At 44.0% G+C, this 20,405-nt stretch overlaps 1 protein-coding gene across 6 annotated transcripts in view; it reads left to right on the top strand.

The window, feature by feature from the left end:
- DSCAM (DS cell adhesion molecule) overlaps window positions 1–20,405 on the top strand; it is a 695,956-nt gene that overhangs the window by 632,804 nt on the left and 42,747 nt on the right. For 4 of the 6 annotated variants that reach the window (XM_008538164.2, XM_070598081.1, XM_070598080.1 and 1 more), the window contains 6 exons: window positions 3,123–3,240; window positions 4,601–4,764; window positions 6,356–6,454; window positions 9,502–9,690; window positions 10,878–11,168; window positions 14,536–14,712. In XM_008538164.2, coding sequence (XP_008536386.1) covers window positions 3,123–3,240; window positions 4,601–4,764; window positions 6,356–6,454; window positions 9,502–9,690; window positions 10,878–11,168; window positions 14,536–14,712 — 1,038 coding nt within the window. Of the gene's footprint in view, window positions 1–3,122; window positions 3,241–4,596; window positions 4,765–6,355; window positions 6,455–9,501; window positions 9,691–10,877; window positions 11,169–11,564; window positions 11,673–14,535; window positions 14,713–20,405 lie in introns of those variants that run through there. The other 2 variants (XR_011534071.1, XM_070598083.1) reach the window with 2 other exon arrangements.

Below are 20,405 nucleotides of genomic sequence, written 5' to 3'. Positions count from 1 at the left end.
ACTCAAAGGGGCACAAAAGAAAACTGGCTACTTCCCCAGGAGTACGACTTGTCTGGGGAAATTAAATGTCATTTGGCCATTTCTTAAATCATTTTGAGTGCCTATTGTATGTCAGGCATTAGGCTAGGGACACAGGGGTGATATAGTCGAGGAAGCCTGACCATTGAAGCAGATATCCCTGTTTCCCTGGCTTGACATAGTAACACAGGCCAACACAGATATTCCTGGACAGGTGGCTCATTCCACATGGTGACTCAGGGATCCAGGTCTCCTCCACCTTGTGATTTCAAGTCCTGGGGTCCTTCATGTCCAGCCACATAGATGGAGAGAGAGAGGGCATGGAGGCTGGCGAGAGAGGTTTTCATGGGCCAGACTTGGAAGCATGGGCATCAGTTTTACCCACATTCTGTTGTGTAGAATGAAGGCTTGAGCCCTAGTGATTTTCAAAACAGAGCTGGGAAAGGAAGCCAGGGTGAATGTCAAGAAGGAAAAGGAAACAGGGTTTGGTAAGCACACAAGAGTCTCTTCTAAGGATTATATATATATAAATGATGTCTACCTGCCCTCAAGGATGAGTGCAGTTACATGACAAGGGAAGACAATGGTGTTGCAACATGAGAAGGCCTCCAGCTGAGAAAGAGGGTAGCATGTTGGAGGTCCAGGGGGTCTGGCGAGGGGAAGGCTCTGGTTTTACTATTTTTTAATATGTCAGCTAGCAAGACATGTTTGTAGGGCAATGGAAGGCTCCAGCAGAGAGGGAGAGGTTGATAACACAGGAGAAAGAGCGATGGCCACAAGACCGAGGTTTGCTGGAGGAAACGCAAGTGAGTTTATAGATTTGGTGGCAGGAAATGCAGAGTTCCCAGCGGTGTCTTCAATTTTCTCTTTCAAGTATTAGGCAATTTAGTTGCGGGGGAGGGGGGTGGGGGTGGAGGTGGATGGAGGACCAGAAATTTGAGAAGAGGAGGGACAAGAGGAAATCATCATTGCAGAGAAGCAGGAAGGAATTCACTAAGGAAACAGAAGGACCGGCAGGGAGAGCTGAAGAGTCTGGTGTAGGTTGGTGATCATGAATGCACAATGGTTCCCAAATCACATGGATTTCTCCAGAAATGTTCAGCTTCTCATGCTCAAATGGGGTTCACACAGAGTTAGGGTTGATCTAGGTAGATTTTCTAGAAAGGGGCTGAGCTGGGCAGTTCCTCAAGCATGGAGCAAATGTTCGGTCTGGCAGGCACCACTCGGAAGCCCCAGACACTGGCAAACTGTAAAAACAGAAAGGTTCAAGCTGGAAGGATGGGGCTCAAAAAGCAGATGGGAAATCGTCCCTAAGTCCTGGAATTAATTTTAAGGCTTATAACCAGCATATTTAAGAGCTAAAGTGGAATGCAATGGAATAGAGTCAAATAGTCTAGCCTAGACTTGAAAAAGAAGCAGAATGCATCATACACACTAAGTATTAATTTGCATAACTGTTTTCACACGCACATCTTAATATGTGTGTAACTTCTGGGATTCATGTAAAATATATTTCTTACAGTAGAGGGGACTCTTAAAAAGCTTGAAAGCCCCTAACTCTAGCTAGGTTTCACTAGTTCTACCCTAGTTTTCTGTGAAAACATTCCTCATAAAAGGACAGTCTGAAAGGTTTGAAAGGGAAAATGCAAACTACCAATGCCAGAAAGCCGGTGCTACCTGACCAGGATATTTCTCTTATCATGATGAAAATCCGCAACGTCAGGGACTGATAGAGTGGTCTCTGCCCTAGAATACTCCATTCTGTGGTGAAGGGTGCCATCCATGAGCCGTCTCAGAAGACCCTTCTCTAAGGAGGAAGAGCTTCTGTTTCCCCTGCAGGCAGGAACGTTGCTTCAAATACTTGGTTGGGTTTTGTTGTAATATTTGCTGCACAAAAATGGTCCAGCTTCTGAGCCCACTGGCATTTCCTCCTTCTCTCTGCTCTTGCCCACAGAGCTCAGAACAACAAAAACGGGAGTTGTTTGGTAGACCTGAACGACCAAGGCTTGTGTTCTAGACCAGGATGACTCCATAATGAGTTGGCTCCAGGAAACCCACCTTTCCTGGAATTCCAGGGCTTTCCTGGGGAATTTGTCCCCTATGCCTGTTGGTCAGTCCAAACTCTCAAGCCTGAAGTGGTAGAGGGGTCCGAACACTGGTCCCATCTTTATGGGTCCAGAATCAGATTGCGGCCACCTTCCACTTGCAGTCTTAAGACCACATCTGTGTGCATCTGGCCATGCTGAGCTTGCAGATGGAGCATTGTAGAAAGTACTGTCCCAGTGTATGGCAAAGGTCAGGCAGATGATTCTGCTTCTGGAAGACTTGTGTCTTGGTGTCTCTGTCATCTTTTGTGTCTCACTCAAGAAGGTGCTTCTAGGAGCCTGTGAGTGCTGGGCCCCAATAGTCTTCCAAGAGGCCCCTGCTGACGCGAGTCCACCCTGGGCTTCTCCCCCTCTACCTCCTGAGCCCTCCTGTTACTTGGGGACTGTGCCAGCGCCAGACACCTCTGCATGATGCTCCTGTTCAAGCATCTGAATCACTGTCCCAAGTAAATGGTTGTTTTTCAAGAGAGGCCACTCTGAAAATGTTCATTTTCCTTAATGTTTGTGCAGAAGATCAAGTTTATATAGTAAAGTCAGGAAGGTACCACAAAACTGATAAATAGAAGTTGTTCCAGTTTTACTTCCTCCTGTCTTTGGGGGCTTTATGTTTTGTATTGTCTATTCTCTCAGATATGAAAAATGTATTTTAATGTGCAGTTTTTGCTGTTGAGATAAATTGCTTAATAAAGTGCTTTGAAAAATAATTGGGCTCATAGAAAACACAGCTTGGAGCTGCCAAGCTTATGAAGCCCCAAATATTTAATTGTAGTCAATAGAAGGGGGAAAAATGCTACAATAGGAGGTTTTCAGCTATTTGTATGTTCTTACAATGAAAATCCCTTGTACACACCCGGACACCGAGAATAATGTTGAGAGGTGTGACGTTAATTGGCGGTGCTGCACTCGCCTTTTTTAGGGGTGTTGCTATAGTGGGCAAGGTCATTTTGGCCTCTGTGTAGACAAGTGGAGTAACTGGGCTTCTGCTGTTTGGTGCTCCAGCCCCCGCACGAATCCTGACCTTCAGTGGCACAGTGACTACGCCATGGATGAAAGACATCGCCTTGCCTTGTAAAGCTGTCGGGGACCCTTCTCCTGCAGTAAAATGGATGAAAGACAGGTAACCAGTAACCCAGTGTATGCCCTCAGTGAACTCTGAGAGATGGCATCAGACATACAGTGTTGGGTCCAGTGGTCGAACCTGGTATTCATTTACTCTAATGAAAGCTCCAGGAAACCTACTGACTGATTCGAGATAGAGGGGAGGTCAGGGTGCGGGGTGGATCTTAGCTTTAGCACTAAAAGGATCAGATCTATTGTGTGAATCCGCCGTAAATTCACAGCCTTTAAGTTTGTAAGAGAATTATTTCAAGGAAAAGAGTCTCATCAACCCCATAATCTCTGTAAGTTTTCTGTGCCTTGTCGCCTAAATTTCCTGTACAACCAAGATGAATGTACCCAAGGTTACGTGAGACTTAGCGCCCATCTCTTCCCCTTCCAAGATAATGGACCGACTAACCCTGACTCAAATGCTCTGAGAAATAACTTTAAGAAGTGCAATACATTAGCACTTTGCTAATACAAAATCTGATTTTCCATACTCAACAGTCATTATTAAAATAATAGCAGCTAAGATAGAAGGGAGAAAGTGGGTGAGAAGTATTCTGTCAGCGTAACTTTTTTAAATGCTTTCTCTCTGTTCAGAGGAAGAAATTAGGTTATAAATAAAGGGTTGAGAATTCACTAATGTGCCCAGAGATTTGATTTAAAACGGATTCTGAAGAGTACCTATTTTCAAAACAAAAGCGCTTGAAAGACATAACCTATTGAAATAATGGTCTTCGTCCAGTGACCACTTTTCTCATCTCTTTTAAAGTCAGTTAATCCAAAGGAAATAAGTATGCTCCTAAGGTCAAGTGGCATTCTGCCTGATTTGGGGATGACCCTAGATGACTGGACTCTCGCCACCGTGGCCTCGCTTATGACAGCAAGGAAACTCTCTTTATACTAGGGTCAGCTCATTGCCCTGTTGAGATGCTACAGTTCATTTCTTATGTCAAAATTGTTAACAACTATAACTTCAAATGAATCTACCAGAGGTCGCAAAATTTAGTTGTTCCTACATGATTTGGTCAAAATGGCACTTCTGTCCACAAAAGGATTTCCCAAAAAGGGGAAGTTACTGGTGCCTGCACAGTGGAGGAGAGAAAGGCCCACTGGGGCTATGGCAGTTATTGACATATTCGAGGAGCTAGAATCTAGGCCTTTGACACAGACCTCACTCCAATATAGCATTTTTTACAAAGAACAAAACTCAGCTATTTGATTGTTTTTGTCATATGATGATAGTTTAGTTCTTACTTAATACAAGCTTCCAAATGTGTCGTTTGCTTCAGAGAGAGTCTTTATGCTTTTCCCCAGCCTCAGCTAACTTGGATTGTAATTTCTTTAATCTGTGCCTTTTTTTTCCTGTGAGGCAGTAACGGGACACCCAGCCTAGTAACGATTGATGGGCGAAGGAGCATCTTCAGCAACGGAAGCTTCGTTATCCGCACAGTGAAGGCAGAAGATTCCGGCTATTACAGCTGTATCGCCAATAACAACTGGGGATCAGATGAGATTATTTTAAATTTACAAGTACAAGGTACAAAATTTGGGGACTCTCTTTCATGACTTTTTTTGCATGTATGCCTATATGCAAAGAGTAAAATTGAACAAACTTAAAAATCAGCCTTTATAAAGAGCTAATTGCTATTTCCATGTTACAAAAAAATACGTGTTCATTTTGGAAAGTGTAATTTAAAAAACTCGAAGAAAATAAAAAGCATTCATAATCCCAGAGATAACACTGTTTACAGTTTTGCATCTAGAGAGCTTAGTCTCATTTTTCTTTCTGTGTGCATCGCTAAGAAAGTCCTTCTTAATAACTGCCACTAATTGCATGGTTGACTCTATTCTATATAAGTGTAACCCAGAAAATACAAACAAAAATAAGTCTGAACCGAGGTCTTTTAAGGTCTTCTAAGTAACTAAATTGTTATAGGCAATGTAAGTAAAAAAGACACTGACTAAAACTCTGTGTATTGCTACAACATTTAGTTCTGTATTTAATACAACGCACGTAATTTTTTCTTGATATCATACACAAAAGGTACGTGACAAATTCAAGATTTCAAATTAAAATCATACGTAAAATCCCAAATGGCCACTGATGGGGTTCAAATTTGGAACAGTGATATTTTATTAGTAGAATCAAAACATATGCGTCTTTGGGTTTAATTGTTATCACATTAATAAATCGCAGCAAGTAAAAATAAAATTAGTATTGTCCTCGGTAGGAAGGGAGGGGAGGAGAAGAACCATATTTTTTAAAAAAACAATGAATAATTGATCTGGAATTTCAAGTATATTGAAGTCGGGAGCATTTCAGGGCATTTCAGAAGATAGACACTATATTAATGACTCTAAAGAGGTAGGTCAATGTTTTATGCCTTCGGGTTAATATATCAGGCTTCTCTCGGAGGAAAGAGAAGGACGTTTTATGGGAAGATTTCTGTATAATTTGGATAACCTGATTCCGAATTTCTTCAGCACTTCAATCCTCAGAGCTAATCCAAAATAGTATTGAGGCTCATTGGTTGAAAGTATGTATTCTTCAAACCTTGTATGAACTCTCAAGGTCGCGTGCTGCTGCTTGGCGGCACGCCTCTGATTTTCAGAGCTGAGTGACTGTGTGCACATGTGGGTGTTGTGTCTTGGGGGAGTAGTTAAAGTGGAAATTTTTGCAATTCTTTTCCCCTCTAGCCACTCTTCTCCTCTCCCTTTCACGTCCCTGAGAACAGAACAGCTAAGTGGATACCACTTATCTTTCTCGCTGGCATCATGGGGGAAATTCAGAGTAAAATAATGCATGCATCCTTAGTAAGTTTTAAAAAGATTTCAGTTAGTGATGAACAACTCAGAAATTCAAGAAGTCGATGAGAAAATGAGTTAGATATAAATCTAAGTAGAAATGTGGTTGAATTTTCTTTAAATAATAGATTCGCTCTGTTCTCTCTCTTTAGCCCAGGATATCAACGAAATAGACATTTTGACAGAAGTGAATTGCATATTTTGGCAACCTAAAACACTTATTTAATAAATGGCTGTTAAAAATGATTTGGTAAATGACTGTTAAAGAAGATGAAGGATGTGAAAAACTAATTCTTGTTTTCTAAAAACTGTTTCCTCTCTAGTTCCACCAGATCAGCCTCGGCTGACGGTGTCCAAAACCACGTCTTCTTCTATTACCCTCTCCTGGCTTCCTGGAGACAATGGGGGCAGCTCTATCAGAGGTAATAGAAATAGCTTGTCCACAATAGTTGTTTAATTGTCATTATCCACAGGCTGATGTGACACATCTTTATCAAATAATTATGTTAGTTTATTCCTCAAAAAATTACATTGAGTAATTAATCCTTCCATTAACTAAACAGGAAACCATGCATCTATTTTTATGGTATTTGTTGAAACTCATCATTCATCCAAGGAGTCCCGTTCACAAAATTATTATTGTGCATCCAGTCTGAGTGAAATATTAACAAATGCAGAAAAGAAAAAAAAAACAGCTTGGTTATCTCACCTCTGAAATTCCGCATGCCGTTTCTTCCACATGTTGTCAACATTATCGTTCATTCATTCATGTGTTCAATCATTCATTCAAGTAACCACAGTTCCTGTTCTGACTTATAAAATAATAAAAGATGGAGAACCTAGAATTTAGTTGGGAAATGACCTATTTGCACAAAGCTTTTGCAATTAGTGTATACTAGAAAAGGATAAAGGAAGTTTGTACTGAAGGATTGGGATAGCGTGATAATTCCAGCCTAAGTGGAGGTGGGAGAACATCATTCTAAGTAAGTTGTCGACCAGGGAAAGGGAGACAATCCAGAGGAAGAGACTGAAGAGGCGCAGGAGTGCGGGACTAGGTGATGAAAGAGGTCCTGGATTGGGTGGGAGAGGATGGGGGCCTTAGATTTCCGAAGGCAGAGGACTTCCTTTCTTCCGAGAGAAGGGCAAGGTGAGAAGACGACTAGAAATATAGGGGCATTTTAGGGTGAAGCCAGTGGTATGCTGGACCCCCAGCTCCTTCTAGCTCATGAGATCGAGTTGTCGCATCTCTTCCCAGCTTCACACTCAGTGACTACAGCCAGGCTGGGGGTGTTTACACACCATGAAAATCAGAAATGCTACCAATCGTAGCTCTTCTGTTTTTTAAGAGCTGGTCATTAAACATTTATCAGCATTCTGCTGGGTAAAGGGGAGGATTTCCCCTTTTATTAGGAAAGGAGAAGGTGAGATTATTTTTTGAAAATAGGTGGATGATTAGGGGTGAGGATTCTTTGTGGGTTTGAGGAGCGTGGGAAAGATTTGTAACAGCTGCCGTGTGAAATGCACAGGGAGTCATTAATAGATGAACAAAGTCATTGCCGAGTGGGAGCAAGGCCCCAGCTGCAGAGAAATAGCACAGATTGTAGCGGGCACAATTATCACCATTTAATGACTTTCTCAAGTGATGCTGGACAGCTGGGAAGAAAAGCGGATCACAGGTTACCAGAGTTGGTCCTACCAGACCGGGGGATAAGTGTGGCCAGAAATCAGAAGAGTGAGGAAAACCAGAGTCTGTATCGAAATGGTCTACCAAAAATTCTAGGCTAGTTAGAGAACCTTTTTATGGAAAAAAATGGGGCACCAAGGAAAGAGTTCAAGGGACCCCAGGACTCTAGGTTCAAATGAAATGAAGTTTTGGATCCATTAGTGTGAGAGCTTAGGAGAAGTAGTACAGGAAGAGTGTCAGAGTGGAAGGTCTTAGAGATGAGGCCAATTTTTGCGATGAAGAATTTCCAAGCAAAGGCAACCGGGGGGGCCCTGAAACACAGTGGTGGTCAAAGCCATTGGCATGAGGGCTCCCATTGCCAAGGGTTGGAAAGCTTCCTCATAGTGGTTTAGACGGTAGAAATTAGAAGGAAAATGCAGTCCCCGCGGTGTGTAGGGCACCAAGGAGGTGTTTTGGGCAAAGCTGGAGTGGAAGTCAGGCTATGATGGTGGGAGCATGGAGTACACAGATCCATCACTCGCCTGTCAGGTATTAGAGGAGCTGCGATGAGCACAGATCAGGAACACAGAAGAGAAAATGAGGATCAGGGAGGAGGATGGACCCCAAGGAGCCAGAGAGAAGGGACGGAGGAAGGAGCAGGGAAGATACTGACCGTGAGCACAGACGGAGGAATCAGAGATGGGTGATCCCCGTGTGACAGGCTTGGAGAAGACGTAATGTTGCCAGTGTGGGTTATAGAAGAGTAGAGTGTGGACGTGGGAAGTGCTTTGCCTGTGTTGAAAGTGGGATTCCACAGGCAGGATAGAAGATACCAGTCTGTTGGTGTGAGGACACCATGCACTAGGTAGGCGAGTCCCGGGCTGCCTGGGTGTGAACCCTTGGAGACAAGGACAGAGCAGACAGAATATTTTTGCCCCAGGAGAATCTTTGGAGAAACAGGGATGAAGGCTACAACAGGGAGGAATGTCTCAGTGACCACAGGGTCGAGGAGGGTAGGATTCAGATTCTGACGGTGGGGTGTGACTCTTACATATGGGACCCTAGAATGGTCACCTAACCTCTGTGGGCCTCAGTCTCTTCATCAGTACTGTGGAGATAATAATCGCTATTTCATAGGGTTTCATGAGGTAATGTAATGGGCTGAGGAGATGCTTGGCACGTAGTGAGTGCTCAGAAAATGACAGTTGTTGTTAGTAGTAGTAAAAATAGAGGTACCAGTGGTCATGTGCAGAAATGAATTGTTGGAGGGATTTTTCCAACTAAGAAGAAGCCAGGTTACCATTGAAATGCTGAGATGGCTACAAGATCTGGAGCCGCTTCCCTTAGTAATTGTGGCCTGAGCAAGGGATGGCCGAGGAGATTCCTAGCCCCATTGATAGCATATCACTTTCCCAGAGCTTTGTTCTCTTAAAAATAACTCAGCTTCAGACCATGCCCAAGGATTCGGGCACGTGTGCTATCAAGGCCAGAAATTTAGTGTCCACTCTCTGCTGCCAGGTGCACCTTTTAAAAGGTTATGGTCAGAAACTGGTTTTATTTCCACCACACCATCCAGTAATACCACCATAGTAATGTTGGTGTGGCCTAAATACCTCACTCATCAATACGTCGTCACAGCACTTCTCCCAACCTGGGTTAAATTTCCTGGAATCAAGAAGAGTTCAAATGTTCTCTTCCAAAGATGCTCGAATTCTGAGAACTCCCATCCGATACAAAATACAGACACCACTCAACGTCTGGTAGCAGGCAAATAACGCTCTTGCGAATATTTCCTGTTTTCTGAAGGATACATATTGCAGTACTCCGAGGATAACAGTGAGCAGTGGGGAAGTTTTCCAATCAGCCCGAGTGAACGTTCTTACCGCCTGGAAAATCTGAAATGTGGTACCTGGTATAAGTTCACACTTACCGCCCAAAATGGAGTGGGGCCCGGGCGCATAAGTGAAATCATAGAAGCGAAAACATTGGGAAAAGGTGCGTATACCTTCTTGTTGTTTCTAGATTTCCTCTATTTTCCAGATCAAAGGGGCATTGGAATCACAAAAGATGCATCAGATATTTGCATGTTTGTGTGTTTGAACTTTATTGCCAAAATGGGTTTGGCAGCCACAGCAAGGTAAAGAGAGAGTGGCAGGTCCTTACAGAGTATTCTGGAGCTCTTTTTCCTATTTCATTTGCAGGTAAAAATAAGAATATCGTTTGAAAATCGAGGGCTTTGGTGCCAACATAAAGTGCCCAGGCTGGGCAACCATGCAATGTGACATTTGCCTTCTCACCTTCTCCTAGGGTGACCTTTGTCCCTAGTCTCCCCATGTGCCCTCTATCTATAACTTTCACATTGCCCCATGGCCCTGCTTCTCAGGTGGGAATTGCCTGGGATAGATTGTTAACCCTTTTGTGGGTTGTTTTTTTAATCTGAAACATGGACCTTCAAGGACATGAATCCCAGGGGAATGATGTTCAGCGCTGAATTTTTGCCCAGCACACCTGAAAGAGGGAGAGATATAGCCACACACCAGTGTAAGGGGGAGGTGAAGAGAAGGTCTTCGTAGGTCTCACTCTCACCTGACTCTTATCTGGTGGAGTGGGCTGGATGGCACGAGAGTGAGAGATGGCAAGGCAAAGGCGTTGTTTGGATCCGGCACCTGAGTTTTGGAGAACGTCATCATAAAGATTCAGATGATGAGGGATTGACTTATGCAGAAATATATCCATTAGGTCCCTCTGCTCCAGTATAAAGTGTTTGCATGGTGAGGGGTACCTGATGGCACTTCCCAAATCCAACTCTGTCTTCAGTGAGTCAGATCTACCCACACGAGAATGGAAAGGTCAGCCCAGCACACTGCAGTGGGTCCTTCAGAACCACTCAAGGAAAAGCACACATGAAAAGAGTGTCGTTCTTCAAGGAACTCTAGGAAACACAAAGATGACCTTTACCCACCCACTTTTCCCCCTCACATCTAGGTTATTATGGTTGGAGATAGCCCGTTGGTCTATAAGGTCCCTATAAATAGTGGACAATTTGCAAGTGGCCTGTGACCCAGACATGGACTGAACTCCTCATCTAGGTGGAGAAAGCAGCCCAGGGGAAATGTGTGACTACTTTGACGGCTCTCATTCATGCAGCTATGAGCTGATCCCCGGTGTGCCTTCTCCCACAGAGCCCCAGTTCTCGAAGGAGCAAGAGCTCTTCGCCAGCATCAACACCACACGCGTGAGGCTGAACCTCATCGGCTGGAATGATGGCGGCTGCCCTATCACCTCCTTCACGCTCGAGTACAGACCCTTTGGGACCACGGTCTGGACCACAGCGCAGCGGACCTCTCTCTCCAAGTCGTACATTTTGTACGACCTGCAGGAGGCCACCTGGTATGAGCTGCAGATGAGGGTGTGCAACAGTGCTGGCTGTGCGGAGAAGCAGGCCAACTTCGCCACGCTGAACTACGATGGCAGTAAGCTGGCTGGCCTTAGAGCCCTCCTATTTGTGTCTCGGGACATGCATGTGCTCACTGACCCTTCCCCACTTGACATTCATCACTGGCACAGCATAACCAGGGCCCACAGATCCCATTAGGCTTTGGGGCCATTTAGTCGGCTCCCTCCAGGGCTCCCTAGCTCATTGTACTCACATGACCATGACCGTGTTCCAGAAATAAGGGGCTGAGAACCAACGGGATCTCATTAGCGAGTCTTGGTGCAGGAGTGATTTCTCTCCGGGCTGAAGGATTCTTGACCACGTGATTCTGTACCTTTGTCAATGACCGTGAGCTAACATTGCTTTTGTTGTCTCCCACCTCTTTCCCCACCCCATCCCAATCCACATAACTTTCGTGTTTGCTCTCATTAAGCCCTTAAACTGCATGTGCAAAAACAGTTTTCCATGGTAAAGGATTTATGTTAGTCTCTCAGCAGAAATAGAGGCACTGATGGAAATAGGACAGTGTCAGGATGTTAGTGCATGCTCACCCACCCCCCCCCAACACACACACATGCATGCACATGTGCAATATGAATGGGCTTTCTGAAAACCAGGTGAGGCGTCTCATGACATTTAGTTGACCAAAATTAAATGATATAAATTTTTATCCTTTTTTTCTGTAACTTGTATCAAGGGCCATTTATTGATATTGAACAAGTGCCCAGCCTGGTGAAGCTCATTGAATGACTTGTGGTTAGGGAACTTTAGAAAGTCCTGAAGAGCAGCATCTTGATGCTGATTTCTGCAGCCTTGCAGTGCTGTTCACTCAGGGAGCCGAAGGGATTGCGTTAGGCGCTCTGATCACCATGTAAAGCAGCTGCAGTTTATCGGAATGTTCGGGACTGCTGGCTTAGCTCCCCTCAGAGCCTTCTGTCCACTCCCCGTGGATCAGGCTGGACCCCAGTGTCGGATGAGTGGGCCCAGAAAGGCTGTACCTGAGCCAATGCCCCAATACTTTACTCACTGCCAGGCAGGCTAAAGGGGCGCCCCCCCGCTTACGTGCACTTGGGATCTTGCTAATTAAAGCTCCAGCAGGAGCATCCTATGAAAAGAGAGTCCATGAACCCAAGGACCCTCAGAAATAACTGAAGGAAGCTAATGAGGTGATGTGGCCTGGGATCCTCATTTGGCCGTTTTCTCCCAGAATCTCCTGGTTGGCCTAGAGCCAGTTCTTTGCTCTCTGGCGCACTGTGGAAACCCACTCGAATGTCCTGTCCAGGGCCATTTCCCCACAAAGCCCTCCTCAGCCAGAGCCCACACTCATCCCCAACCTTTCAGGCCTGGGGCCTGTGACTGGAGGGAGGTCCTTAGGTGGAAATCCTCCTGGTGTTGGTCACACCAGCTTGGGGCCTTGCCTCTGTGGCGCTCTACCCCATGGCCCCGGAGCGCTTTGCACAGCTCCTGGGTGGTAACCATTGTCTCAAGGGCTGATGTCGCTCTAACTTTCTAGCCCTCGGTTATGAGTGACATCCTTCAAAGACGTTCCCGTCACAAAGCATCACCACAGGCAGAGCAGCACTTCTGACTTGGTTTCTCCCCCGACATGGTTTAATTCTCTGGTCTTACAGAATGAAAGATCAAACACTTTACTATTATTTAAGGGTTCCCCAAAGCCTTCTGCTAGTAGGTGACCATTTGGGCAGTCAGGATATTTCTTACTTTAGATTATTGACTTACGTCACTTGACTTTTACAATAATCACACTCGGGCACACAGCTTCTCTACAATCTGTGGAGATGCTGGAGCAAAGCTTCAGTGTGCACGTTGGTGGTATGTCCATAGCCAACCACTTAGTTAGAAACTGCTCCTGTGCAGCATTTGAAACTGGAGTCTAACTTACAAAGCGCTGTGCGGATTTTAAATGCTTGTCTTCCAAAAGAATATTTAATGCTCTCACTTTATCCGGGATCTTATATTATCATCATGAAAAAGTCCTGTGAGCTACCTTTAATTTTCTGAACTCTGAAATGATTTTATGACACTACGAAGTGAGAATATATGTTTCTATTTTCTTTGAAAAAGATTACGGATTTCTTTGAGCCAATCTCGTGGATCTATAGCTTTAATATCTCTTTTGTCACATCTGTCTGAAGAATTTTCTTCATTTTGGGAAAAACAAACATTGACAATTAGCCTCCCATCTATACCAGTCAGATTGCAGATTCTTCCATTTCTTTATTTGACTCTTTCTTCTACCATTTCCTTGGCCAAACGTTTCCACTTGTCCTTATGTTCTCTTGGTTTTGCAGACTCATCCCCGCCTGCATCCCCTTATGTGCCACCTACCTGGGTTCCGAGCATTTGCAGACTTGGGTTCCCAGCACAAAACACTATAAAGTTGGAAGAATGCTCTCCTTGGACTTAGCAGATAGCATAGGGAACTGGGGCTCGTTATCTCTGTTCTACTCACTTGATGCAAGATAAAGACCACTTTTGCTCAGGGGGAAATTACATTATTTTTCCTAAATCTTTGACTTGCTGGCCCTAGTTGTACATGGAAAGTACAGTGGAATGGCGCATCTTACATAATGGAGGGTGCCAAAATGCATGCTCCATAAAAAGTGGATGTCTGTGTTTGAATCTCTGCGCCCATTGCATTCAGCCTCTGTGTAGAAGGCAGCTTAAAATAGTTCAGAGTTCAGCCTTCTAGTTATTTCCTTATAATTCTAAATAATCTGAATTTCACAGCACTGTTTAACAATGCCTGGTCAATAAATAGGTTTCTTTAGAGACCTGGATGGTTCCCCTTTGAAAAGTTGTCTGTAGCTCTTAAACCCTACAATGACAGTTTTTAAAGGAGATGTAGTCTTACACCTGTGATAAAAAGCAAGTGAATAACCAAACAAAAAGGGATTTTAAGCTTCTTTAAGCCAGTGTGTCTGGTACAGTCTCCCTGCAGACTCTCTTCTGTCCGCTGGCCAAACCTGTTGTTCGTTCTTTGATGTGCAATTTTTCAAACAGCCTGTCTCAGTTGTGCTATGGGTGACACTGAATTCCAGGTAAATGCATGTGGCTTTTTTAAGCACCTAGCCTGGACATTATGCTTTCAAGTGCCTGCACCCAGCAGTAGGTTGCAAAATGAAGTCCCTTTCAAAGAGATGCACTCCACCCTTTGTGCCGATGCTGATTTGATGTGCTACAGAGTAAGTTGAGTTGGGCAGAAAGGAGGGGAGCGAGCAAGTAAATAAATCAGCAAGGACCTAGATAAAGAGTTCCTCTCATTTCTCATCACCTTGGACACCCTTGGATCACACGGCCCGATTCTTATAACCCGTCATCCCTAAAAACTCCGCCATGCTGTCTTCATTAATAGCCATCTAACATCATGGCCCTGCTTTCAGGTACAATCCCTCCACTCATTAAGTCAGTTGTCCAAAGCGAAGAAGGACTGGCGACCAACGAGGGGCTCAAGATGCTGGTGACCATCTCCTGTATCTTGGTGGGGGTCTTGCTGCTTTTTGTTCTCCTGCTGGTGGTGCGAAGGAGGAGGCGGGAGCAGAGGCTGAAGAGGCTGAGAGGTGAGTCAAGGCTCCGGCCATCCACTGCGCGTGCCAGGTGTCACTCGACAGCCAGGCAGGAGAGAATTAGCCCCCAGTGGAATAGCCTTTACTCTCTGAGCCAGGAGCCCCAACTGCCTGATTCTGTGACGTGCCTTCTGCAAGACCGCAAAGCCTAGAGGAAAAGTCCTACAGATGTTACTACTCAGTCAATCGGAAATGGAGTGAAAGTCAGCCCCTCACAGGTCTCCTAAATCCTAGCTGGCAGTAGGTGGATTTTCTCATGGATTTTTCAAGCCCACTCTCTTTAATTTTTAGCCATTCAAGCAGTACCACCAAGTACGGCTTCCTTTGAAAAGACCTAGGAGATTTGCTCTGGAAATGTGAACTATTTTCTTACCGGGAAGCGGAAATTGAGGGCTTATGGTTCTGGTAAGGCATTGGAAAGCAGAAAACACACACTTTCCCGAATTAAAATTTTGAGGCGAAGCCCAGTGTAAGAGTTTCAGTCTAACTAAGAAAACGACAGTGGAAGGTGAGCCCCTCGGCCAGATGAGAGCCGTTGTTGGGGGCACCATTGTTATACTGTCCAGCTCTGTGGAGTCTGGCGACGAGGCTGTTTCCAGCTTCTGGCCGACAGCCCTTCCTTGCCCTGGCTCTGCAGTGGAAGGACAACAAGTTCTTTCAAACAGAAAAGCTGGACAGGACAAGTGTTTCCGAGTCCTTCCTCTTTACCTGTCAGGGTATTTACCAAGCCACTTTTTTGGTAAAATGCGTCTGCAAGATGTTCACGTTTTAATATCAGTGCAGTGCGGAATAATGTTAGCAGCATCCTGTGTATTCTTCAGAGTTACATTTGAGGAGCAAGTCTGCAAGCACTCCACCTAAAACATATCTGTGATATCCCCAAACCTCGCTGGTGTATGTGGGAAACATTGACCTCTCTGCTAAATACTTTATTTGGCCGTGATCCAGTTAAAGCAGCAAAACATGGTGATATTTTCACATCTTCACTCGTTCAAAGTACTCTTCTTTATAGGACTTTAACACATTTTGCTACTAATTTGCTTTCACTTTGCCAACTAATTAAAATATCTGAAGTGCATTGCACTTCATCTCTATACTTTAACAGTCCTTCTGTTTAAATCTTCTGCAGCCCAGTAATTCAGAGGAACCATCAGTCTCATTGAAGTGTCCTTTCTAAATCACGTTAACCACGTATCTTTTAACTCTACTTACTTGAGTGAAGTCTATATCCTGAGCGCCGTGCTAGATGCTTGATGTGCAAAGATGAAAAGAAAGAGCCTTCTGAACTCTAGGTTTAGCGTAGGAGGGAGACACAGAAGCGTCTTCCAGGAAAAGAACAAAAAATGTCATGAATGCTCAAACGGGACTTCAAACCAATCCTACATAAGCACAAAAGAGGGAGCAATTAATCCCAACTGGGGAGAAGAGGGGAGGCCATGTGAGGGCTACGCAAAACAGCACTGCACAGATATAATATTGCCTAATATGTTGAGAAATTCGATTTAAGGTGAGCCGTGTTGGATTCCATTCACAAGTGCTCATCATTAAAATACTAAAAGGATGTTTTTATAGCCCTCCTTCACAGAAAACAGAATCCCATAGTCTGGACTTCAGGGACATTGTTATTGAGGTACCAAGGGGGTGTGTCCTGGTGCATTTAGGCAGCCAAATCTAACTAGTTGTGTTTAGAAGGCTATGAATTGTTCATATAACATTTGTTTAAACCAACGGTAAAATTTTCTTACTCATCTTTTTTTTTTTGGGTGAGGAAGATTGGCCCTGAACTGACATCTATTACCCATTCTCCTCTTTTTTTGCTTGAGGAAGATTAGCCCTGAGCTAGCATCTGCACCAATCTTCCTCTACTTTGTATGTGGGATGCCGCCACAGCATGGCTGATGACTGGAGTAGGTCCACACCTGGGATCCAAACCTGTGAACCCTGGGCCACCAAAGCAGAGTGGGCAGAGCTTTAACCACCCAGCCAAGGGGCAAGCCCCTATTCGTCATTTCTATTTGATCTCAGGGTTTGGCAGCAAAGCATTAAGTGTGAAGGCAATTCTACCACTCTCTGCCAAATTCACCTTTTCTTTTTCCCCCTGGCCCCTATTTCTTTCTCTTTCCTTCCCAGCTATTATTTTCCTATTCTACCTACAACTTAAGCACTCCAATCTTCCTCTTCCTTGCCAAGAACAAGGAAAAGATGCTAAAGATGTAGCTGACTCTTGCCGATACATTTGGTTAGACTGTTGGGAGGCTCGTGCATCCTTTATTTTCATTCTTAATCGTCCCTTGTAATTTAGCTATTGCCTTCCAAGGGCTGTGTCCAGAAAATATCCCGGGACTGGCATTTTTATTGTTGGCATCTCTACTTCTAGGACCAACATTTTGTAGTTGGTCTTGGTAAAGAAAGCAGTACATCACGTCAAAGAGCACGGTCTTCCATTCACTGGAAACAATTTTTTTTCTTTGTGCTAGAGAAAAGATAGAGCCAACACAAAGGTTTCAGTAGGAAGAAAATAAGTGGCATGGCAAAGAGGATGTATTTATGGGAGACACTGAGGAGCAGAGAATTCCGGAGAAGTAGCTTGCTGTGGTATGAAGGTGTCTGCAGTGTTGCATTTTGTAGATGCTTAATAAAGGTTTCCAAATCAAGAATCTGACAAGAGGGATTTGCAGGAATGCAAAGCATTGGGTACCCAATTCTATCTGCTTCCTAATGGCGAGTTTTAACATGGACACACTGAAATACATTCAATTCAACAAACCATTGTTGATTATCTACCGTGTGCCAGGTGTACCATTTTTAAACGCAGCAGTAAAATTTTCATATTAACCATTTTTATTTGATCACAAGAGGTTGGCTAGGTCCTGGAGATAAAACAGATTACTAAGACCGTATCTCAGAATTATAGATGCTCACACTCAGTGGCAGTGAGGAAAGGCTTACAGGGGACAGACTCATCTTTCTGTAACCATGAGAAGTGACCCATAAAAGGACAGAGTAAGTGACTAGGGTTGTTAAGAGGCAATTAATGAAAGGCCAGGCCTTGCCCCAGAAAAACCTTTGTCTCTCAGCCCTGCAGGGTCCCCATTCATTAACGACATATTCCCAGCTTACTCCTGGAGGGAAATGACAGTCAGAGTGTGTAAGGCAGTGGATGCCTGTCTATTAAACAGAGTTCATTAGTAGAATCGCCCAATTACAACTTGACCCACATAGGGCACAGATTCTGTGCCTGGGTTAGAATGAGTTCAAATATATTTACAGTTTCAACAGAAAGAGTTGCTTCCTACAATAATTTTATTGTCCAAAATAAGGACATTTCTAATAATATGTCAGTGTTGCCTGAGCAGCCACCAATCAGAATCAAAAATGGAAATTAGAAAATTTAAATTATAGAAAAACATCATGTGGGTTCCTAGTGGACACTGTGAGAGTTACTATGTAAGGTCAACCTCATAGTTGACCTTGTTTGATTCCATTGTTTGGTTGCTAGAAACTAGTAAATGTTTATAAGCACGGGATGTTTTACCATATAGACAAGCAACCTAGTTAGGTGAATACAACATAACGGTCTTTTATGTAAAAATTAAAAAAAAAAAAAAAGGAAAATGGGACTCAAGCAATTTAGCCAACCTATATTCTTGCTTCCTGAGCACTTTACTAATTTTAGAGCATAGCGACCTCCTAAAGTCTAAATTGTCTGCAAGTGCTACATTTTTTTAAAAATCTATAACCTTATCCAGGAGTTCAGAAGCCATGTTTTGCTTTTAAAGATGCCCTGATTTTTCCCCTCTTTTAGATCCTTTGAAGTGCAAGGTTATAGAATGAGTCACTGGCTGGGCCCACGATCCCAGCAGCCTCAACCTTATAAAAATTTGATTCTCATGTCAAGTGATCAACTCCAGGATCCCTAAAAGCTTTCTCCTTTAGCATGAGTTTACCCAAGAGGGTGCAAACTTATGTTGGCACCAGCCAGTATGGGTCAACTGGCAGTGCCAAGCCAAAAAGCTACTTCCAAGACTTCAAATAAACTAAAGATAAAAATCAATGGATGATATAAAATTGGGCCACGCTTCTGTGGCCAGTTGCACTTCTTCCCTTGAACAGAAACATATTTATTATTTTAAACATGCTCTGAAATGGACTAATATTATAAAACTGATCCGTTCCAGGAGGTCTCGTGGTTCTACACAGGCACAGTTTAAGGGGTGGGTCATGAGGGGTCATCATTATTTTCTGAGTTCTGATATGCCATTTATCTGCTCTGCAAATGAGCTAGAAACCCTTCCTCATATGTAAGACCAAAAATTAGCTTAAACTTTAATAATATAAGGGAAGAGAATTGTATCTAAGAGTCTAATACACTTAGACTTGAGGTCAACTTAAACTAGGCAAAGATGGCATGACACTGACGAGTAGGGCTCCTGTGCTCCAGAAGTCCACGATATTCGTTAGTGAAGGAATTGGGAGTGTGCACCTTGGGGGCTTAATTGCCAGGCTAACAAATGCCAAATTGCGGTTGCGGTTTAGATGGAATTAGAAGCATGTACTCTGAAACTAGTTCTATGCTTTGTACTTCCTTCCTTTCTTGCTCCCTCCCTCCCCTCCTTCCCTCCTTTCTTTCCTTTTTTTTTTTCGGCCAGTATTTCTTAATAAAATTATCCTTTCTAAACTCCAAACTTGTTACAGCAAACCTAAGTAAACAAGGTTTCTGTATCTGAGAGTAGGGAGCAGGGCTGAGCCAAGGGCAGCCAATGGAGCACGGGACAGAGAGTGGACCGTCAGGAGGGAGCGAGCTGAGGTCAGCCCTGGTACCAGGCTGTGCCCTGTCTGGGTGTTCTATTTTGTCTGTTTGTACTTGCAGTTTTCTCGGATTGCAAGTATATACGGTTTTCTTTTCTGGATATTTATTTTGCCTTGGGTTTTGAATCAGCTTTCATTTGAGCACGCTGATGATTGGAAGTCCTATTTGTCATCTTGTAAAAACGTAAATGCAGGTTTATAGCCCTTATCAAAATAGCGAGTTTATAAGACCCAGTTCCATTCCACAGAAAGGCAGAGATTGCTGCGAGGGAGCTTGCAAACAAGAGCTTTTGATAGATGGCAAAACGGGGTGAGGTCTGCTGCCCCCAAATCAGCTTTCTGTTTCTGTGGGTGTGTGCAAGGACTGCCCAGTAGAGATATTAACCTAAGCATATTCTATTTTGCTTAACTAGAACCTCAGAAATGAAAATGTAGTCACGTGGCTATGAATCAGCTTTCTCTTTTAAAGAAACGTTGGGGCATGTAAAAATGAGGCAACTCAGGCTCTCAAGGCTGGCACAGCTGCAGTCCTTCAGACTCGCTGTGCGCTCTCCCCTGACACAATGTGGCCTGCACTGCCTCCTTGATAAGAACCTTCGTGCCACGTGCAGACCCAAGATGGAAGCAACGGTCCACAGAAAGAACGTGGGAAGTGGGGGAGACCACACCGGGATACTCCTACTCCAGCTGGGGGTGCCTCTCCCCAAGAACTAACTGAACCGTGCAATAAGCAACAGAGTACTAACCCTTGCCATTTTTCACTGTTTCCTCTCCTATAACCCTTTACTGTACACTATCTTATTTTAGTCTCTCAATAGCTGTGCAGATCAGTTGAGCATAAACTTGAAAGGATTTTAGTGACACGGAAACTAAAGGCA

This window comes from Equus przewalskii, chromosome 27, assembly GCF_037783145.1.
Source record: "Equus przewalskii isolate Varuska chromosome 27, EquPr2, whole genome shotgun sequence".
NCBI lineage: Eukaryota > Metazoa > Chordata > Mammalia > Perissodactyla > Equidae > Equus > Equus przewalskii.
The sequence above is the reverse complement of the archived record's forward strand: the minus strand, read 5'-3'. Positions and strand labels throughout refer to the sequence as shown.